Source organism: Micropterus dolomieu, linkage group LG12 (assembly GCF_021292245.1).
Source record: "Micropterus dolomieu isolate WLL.071019.BEF.003 ecotype Adirondacks linkage group LG12, ASM2129224v1, whole genome shotgun sequence".
In the NCBI taxonomy this organism is placed as follows: Eukaryota; Metazoa; Chordata; class Actinopteri; order Centrarchiformes; family Centrarchidae; genus Micropterus; species Micropterus dolomieu.
Genome location: NC_060161.1, coordinates 35,417,691 through 35,425,182, shown reverse-complemented (window position 1 = coordinate 35,425,182; position 7,492 = coordinate 35,417,691). Strand labels below are relative to the sequence as shown.

The following is a 7,492-nucleotide window of genomic DNA, read 5'->3' as shown; positions in this document are numbered from 1 at the left end:
GCCGAAGTAAAGTATATGGACTGAAGCGTTTTTCTTTTTACAAGCCAGGTCTTCAGCACTGTCTCTCGCTCCATGGTGTTAGAGAGTTTGTGAGTAGACGGCTGCGTGCAGATGCAGAGGGAGGGGCGGGGCTGCGCGGTGAGGGAGAAGATGAGCAAACGCTGGCAGGACGTTATGGAAACATAATAATTAACTCATCATCAAACTATATCATATAAACGGTATTGTCTAATTTTATATCTCTTTTGAAATGATATCGGTATACCTCATTATACCAATATACCACCCAGCCCTAGTTTAAATAGATGGAACCAGGTCCCAGCATGAAACACAGAGTGACGTATGTCGCTAAGCACCTTCACATTTCCTTTAGCAAAAGTGCATCATAGACAAATATCTTAATCTCTCCAATACTGACAGCAGAACAGACAACGTCTGAAGAAATGAAGAAATCAAAAAGTTGTCTTTGTGATATTTATTAAAAGTAAGAATGATTCAGCTGCAGCGCTCATATACCAGAAGGCCATTAGAGAATCTGATCCAGAGAAACAGATAAGACATTTAATGCTAGAGAATAATTGTGGAGTCTAAGAGAAAAGCCTTTCAGCCTTGAGCCACAGTGGAAACTCCTTTCTCACAGAAAAGGATAACACAGAACAATCTTACATCAAACACTGGTACACTTAGTGGAAATTATAACACCACATAAGATGAGCAAAGTACATAAGGTAATGACCAAGCGGAAACCTCCGGCTCTCAATTCCGATACCAACGCGGAAGTATCTGAAACTGCAATTCATCGAGTGGCCACTTGAGGCTGGCTGCAGAAGGGAGTCAATCTCCATTGACCCCCATGTTAAAAAGCCCAACTTTACAGCAGAATAAAACGTGTTTACAGCCTGGTTCAAAAAATGGTTTTAGTGCATATCGCTAAGTTTGTCCTTCGTGACAACTGTGAGGGGTGTGAATTTTTTTATAACTCACCTGTTTAAATTATAGTAAGCCTTAAAGTTCTGCATTATTAGGGGCGTGGCCGCTTTGATTGACAGGCGCTATTAGCCGCTGCCACTGTTAGCACTCGGTCCGCCGTCTGTTAGCCTCACTCAGCTACACGGAGCTCTGAGGCTCAGCCTGTCTGAGCCTTTTGGACATTTCTACATGCAGATACCGGACGAATAATGACAGGCTGTGCAGTTCATTGGAGAGAGAACCTCTAGGATATCCGTGTTCTACTTGGTGAGTGAAATTCCTGTATTTTATTTATGTGTTTACATTTAACCGGTATCGCTGTCGGCATATAGCTTATTAGCTTAACGTTAGCTCGTAACGCTAATTAGCCAGATACGAGCAGCCCCAAGCTGCTAAGTTAGTGTTAGTAAGTAAGTTAGTGTGTTCTAACCGCAGCTTTTAATGAGTCAAAGACAAGTCAGCAAGAAGGGAGAAGCCAAAATGTAACGTTATTAGATTAACTTTTGTATTAGACATTAGTGTGATAATGCTTTGAAGAAAAGGCGTCTGTGTGAAGTTGTGAGTGAAGGCTCAGCTCTCAGTTGCTGACGTTATGTTAACAGTAACTTTTACTAACGGGTGATTTGAGATTTAGCTACGTCCTGTAACGGAGTCACTGTTCAGGTAGATACTAGTCAGATACTATTATAAGTGGCTGCACCTGATCGCGATGGACACCAAGGCTTTAAAGGCAGAGAGCCGAGGGGGGATCGGCTGCAGAGTTCTGCCTGAAACTGTCACACTGAGGAGCACCGATGCCAATATTTGAGCTAGCTGTCTCTCTCGAGGAGAGCCGTGCTCCAAGTGTCGTTATACGTTATACTATTCTTTGTGGGGTTCATCAGTGGGGATGATTGATTCAAAGTACATATTAAATGCAGTTTAGAGTCATCAATAAGTTATTACACATCCTTGAGATTCAGCAAACACTCTAAGGTGATAACTGCGTTTGATCAGCGACGATTCTGATAAGCTTAAGATGTGGATGCATAATTCCTGCAGAGATTTGCATCCACCTTTTTTACCAGCATATAATGCGCGATGGTTTAGTTAAGACGAGAAATTAGGTGTGTGTGAGCCGCCTCTGAGCTTGTTTGGTGGGTTAGAATTTGCAGCACACTGTCCAGCAGAAAACCATATATTGCACATATTAGGAAACGGTGTATTTCACATTGCCACCCCTAATTACTGTCACATGCCAGAGGTTATCATTCATGCTGAGGTGATCTCAGAGTTCAGTAGCTTTATGGCTCTTTGGAAGAAGCTGCTTAACTGTCTATCCATTGTTGTCTTTACAGGTGCCAGAGGAGCTGATTGCAGAACCCTCCAGATGTGATTAGCTGTGTCCAGCTCTTCAGGAGAGAAAAGCTCCAGCTTCCAGCTCTTCAGCTCCCGCTTTTCTTTTTACTCAACACCTGAACACTGCTGACGTGAAATTATGACACTGGGTTCTTATCAACAGATTCTATCATTATAATAACTCAACACATTTCGCATTTCATATATTTATACAACACATTAATTATAAGGACACATTAACTGTTACAAAAAGTACAAATAACCCACAGAGGAGATGGTGCAGGGGCCATGTTGACAGCTTGTCTGCTTCTTGAAGAATCAAAGAGAATGAGTCTGAACTCAAGCCTCACATACTACCTCTTTGTTGGAGCTTTGGACCACATCCCATGGTCTTCTTAAAGAGTTTCCACAGCCTCAAATGACTATTTCAGCCGATAACCAATGTGTTTGGGTATTTAGTAGTGTTGGCTCTCCAGTGTGAACACGTTGGTTCTTTTTTAGGTTACCTGATCTACTGAAAGTTTTTCCACACTGTTCACAGCTGTACGGTTTCTCTCCAGTGTGAACACGTTGGTGGATTTGAAGTTCACCTGATCTACTGAAAGTTTTTCCACACTGTTCACAGCTGTACGGTTTCTCTCCGGTGTGAACACGTTGGTGAATTTGAAGTTTACCTGATTACCTGTTTTCCCACACTGTTCACAGCTGTACGGTTTCTCTCCAGTGTGAACTCTGATGAATCTTTAAATATCCAGATGTTGTGAAGGATTTGTCAGTGCTGACAGCGGTGACGTTTCAGTCCATCTCTTCTTCTCTATATCAACAGAGAGAAACACAGTAAGTGAGATGTCATGGTGGAGTGAGCTATCTAAAACCATAAATGATATTAGAGCACATCTTTTAAATCACATACTAACCTACTGTACCACATAGTGAGTATGTAGTCTATTACATACAGTCATACACACTTAGTTTGTACTGCATACTAAAGAGATGATCAGTATGCTATTACCATGTTTACCCGACTGTTCACACTGAAGTACTCAAGCAAATTGCGTAAAGGCCACGTTTGATCTACAGAAGAATAAGGAATTAAGGTAGAAAGTGTGTAAATGCATCTGGAATTATTTATAATATAAGTATTGCAGGAAGTGCACAAAAGAGAAGAATTTCCTGGAAATTTGCAGTATTGCGAGTTGGAAAAGTCAAATAGGAAATTGAATCTCCTTAAAGAGCACACTTTTACATTTTAACTGTTTCTTTGGCTGAAAGTACGCAGAAGTAGTCAACCAGAAACAACAGAAGAAGAATGAATCATATTGCATTTGTAAGGATGATAAAAATGCTTTAATACTGAATTGATTGAATGGAGATTAAATATATATATATATATATATATATATATATATATATATATATAAAACATTGAAAACAGGTAACTGATTTTAGGTAGGACCATCATTTTTATGGGGAGACTCTTCCCATGAGTGATATGGGCAATGATGTCCATCGTACAAGGTCATCCTCTATTGATTTAAGTAGAGGCGTGTAGTTTAGCCATGTCAGTTGGACAGCCTGGAGGAAATATTGACACCCAGATATTTAATATTCCCTGACTTTAGTGGTGCGGTAGATATACTCTGGAAATCACACATTACAGGTAAAACTATTCAATTAATGGAGTAGTCTGCGCTGGATGAGAATGCATCTATTCTAAGTGTGATTGTCTCAGAAAAAGAAGTTTGTGAGTTTAGGAGGAAAAGTAATACATCATCTGCATAAAGGCTTATCTTGTGGTGTACACTTTCTGTTTGAATTCCTTTAATATTTTTATTTTGCCTGATAGCAGATTATTCTATAGTTCTATAAAATAGCGAATAGCAAGGGGGAGAGTGGGCAACCCTGTCTGGTACACCTCTGAAGACTAAAGCTTGGAGAGGTATGATCATTTGTCCGGACAGAAGTTCTTGGATAACTGTATAAGATTTTAATCCAGTCTAAGAATTTCCAAATCCAAATTTATGTAAAGTAGCAAATGGAAGGTTATGAATAGTGGCATAGTCTATTACATTAAGTAGCATTTGTGTATTGTTGGTGGAGTGCCTGCCCTTAATAATCCCTGTCTGGTCGGGGTGTATTATACCGGGAGTGACCTTCTCCAGCCTTCTGGCTAGGGCTTTGCAGATTTTAAGATCTGCGTTAATTAGTGATATTGGGCGATAACTGGTCGGGAGTGTGGGATCTTTGTCTGGTTTAATGAGAAGGTTGATATTAGCAGAGTTCATTGTTGGAGGAAACATACAACTACCCCTAATTTGCATAACCATCCTATAGAATGTGGGCTTAAGTATTTCCCAGAATTCCTTGTAGAATTCAGTAGGAAAACCATCTGGCCCAGGGGCTTTATAATTCGGCTTCTGTAAAAGGGCTTCCTGGAGTTCAGCCATTGAAACAGGTGAATCCAGAACCCTGATCTGTTCATCCAACCTAGGCAAATCTATATTGTTCAGAAATGCATCGACATTAAGCTAGGTGGATCAATCTGTGATGTATATAAGTTTATAAAAATCTCTAAATGCATTGTTTATTTCTTCTGGGTTGTGAGTCATATTGCCAGCTGAGTCAGTTATTTTTTCTTTATTCAATTTAAATTGGTTGGCTAAGAATCTGCTGAATTTATTGCCATGTTCAAAGTTCTCCAAGTCTAGTCTTTGTAACTCTTTATCAATAATTTCATTTAATTCAAGTTTTAATTTTCACAGATCATTCAGCATGTGTTCCTTTGGGGAGGCAGCATGGGCAGCTTCTAATGTTTTTATTTTTTGTTCTAGCTCTAATTCACAACATCTGTCTGAGATTATTTTACCTCTCATGACTGCTTTTGCTGCCTCCCAAAGAAGACACAGTGAAATTCCTGGCAGTTCATTACTTTCTATATATATTGCCCACTCCTTGAAATAACTATATTCTCTAAGAGGGGTGGTGAGAACGCCAAACATGTATTGTCGACTGCTGGATTACATACCAGGTTGAAGTCCCCTCCTAATGTAAGAGCTGTGTCTGAGTGAGCAGAGAGTGAGGTGAAGAAAGCATGAAAAAAGTTTCTTTTTATTATATTGTTTCTTTTGAAATAAAAATATGAGTTTAAGCATGCCACCTGCATCATCAATGCAGTAGCTGTACATTATGGTTCATTGCTGCAACACATCCTCATACCTAAATGACAAAATAGGTTTATTGTCAAGTGTCCATACTGCATATGGCCGTTGGAAAGTCAAACGACACATTTGACTGTAACCCACAACAATACACATGCACATTTCCAGTATCAGCACAGAGAGGCTGCTGATCGGCCGGTGTCGTGCCAAGGTAGTTACCAAAGATAGGAGGTGTTCCTGACAGTTGGAGCGCATGCATTCAGCGGTGAAGGAACTTTGAGTTCAACAAAGTAACTGAAAAATAGAACATGTGGATTGTTTATTTATCCTTTTAGTATTGTTGTTTTATCAAAAAGGTTTTGCAAAGCAAGCTAATGCATGGCTTCCGGATTTACATTTACATTATGTTGAACTTTGTATTTATCTTAGCACTGAATTGAGAATGTCTAAACAAGACAACGTCTTTTTTCCCCTCGTAAAGCAAAATTTTTTTGCAATAGCCTGACAATGATAAAACTGACCACGGAGTTGATCACTTGCTCATCCATGTTACTGTTTGGAAGTTACAACTGGACCCACTGTAACCTTTTCTAAGGAAGCTGCTCCTACAAATAGCATGGGCTGACACTGTAAAATCAAAATAACTGGAATCAGATTAACATCTGTGCATTATAGAGGGGGGATGCGTTTTATGGCAGAATGCATGTCCAGCCTGGTAGGACCAGTACTGTAATCGCTTTGTGTGTATGAAAAGGGCAATTTATTTGCAATGCAATATTAAATGATTATGATACTAATCCCCTTCCCCTTTAAGAAGGGGGATTCTGAACAGTTTCCAATAATATCTAAAGGCTATCACTTGCAATGGAAACATGGATTACAAGGACAAAATATTGTGCACAATGCCGCATTCATGTGTTTGCTGATCAACTGATTATTACTGTGATCTTGATTTTACAGTGTCGACTGCGTAGCTATTGGTAGGAGCATCTTCCTTAGAAAAGATTCATAAGGTCATAAGGTGACTCATTGCCTGTACGCATACCGATCAGGCTTACTGTCGCGCAAAGTATAAATAAACGTGGTCATTAGACATTTAATATTGTTTTTATTGTGGGCCTACAAAACCTCTCAGCCTCAGGGCCTAACAGCAGGTTAATGCAGGCCTGCAAACAGTAACACGGATGACCAAGTGATCGACTCCATGGTCAGTTATAACATCGTCAGACTATACACTGAGTTTTTTATACTATTAACTATTATTACTGTATTTTTAATTGTTTCCAACTGTATAAGCGGTGGACAGTATGTTACTGTACATTTTCAATGCATTCTGGGAAAATATTACTGTAAATCTAAATACAGTAATATTAACAGATCGCGAAAACCACCACAAACCTCCATTTTGAAATGATGGACTGTCATGGATTTGAGAATGTTTAGTTTGACACCAGATCTCAATTTTCCTTGCAGCTTTGACATCAGACTGTTCAGGACTGGACTGGATGCAATACGTTAGCGCTGATGTTTTATGTGACATTTTACACAGACTCTTCAGTTGTAGCTCTGAATGTGGTGAGTGCAGTTCACTTGTATAAGACCACATTTAACGTTACAAGAGGCTGTTTTGGGGGATTGCTGTGTCTGTCTGCTGACCCGGCAGCTGCTTCATAATTAATATCTGATAAGTGGTGAATCTTGAAACAAAAACTGCAGTAACATAACGTTAGTTAACTGAACTTTCTATGTTATTTAATGGAGCTGTAAGTTTGGTTTGGATGTAACGTTAACATTGCAAGATTGAGACTAAGATTGCAACCAGGCGTGCGCTCGTACGCGTGCTCGCTTGAACTCATGAGCGAATAGAATCCAAAACACGAATCACTTTCATAGAGAGATCTCGCAATAAATGCAGAAACACCTCACCTAACCTTATCCTCAACCAGGATTTTACTAGTCTCTGTGGCCAGTTATAGCTTCTCCAAAGAAGGAAGTATTTTCAGAGAAATCCGTTTATACATTGATTG

At 39.6% G+C, this 7,492-nt stretch overlaps 1 protein-coding gene across 1 annotated transcript in view; it reads right to left on the bottom strand.

The window, feature by feature from the left end:
• Positions 1 to 2,497: 2,497 nt before the first annotated feature.
• Positions 2,498 to 7,492, bottom strand: part of LOC123980885 (zinc finger protein 208-like) — an 808,576-nt gene continuing 803,581 nt past the window's right edge. The window contains exon 6 of the mRNA XM_046065450.1: positions 2,498 to 2,981. Coding sequence (XP_045921406.1) covers positions 2,722 to 2,981 — 260 coding nt within the window. The 3' untranslated portion in view covers positions 2,498 to 2,721. The remainder of the gene's footprint in view (positions 2,982 to 7,492) is intronic.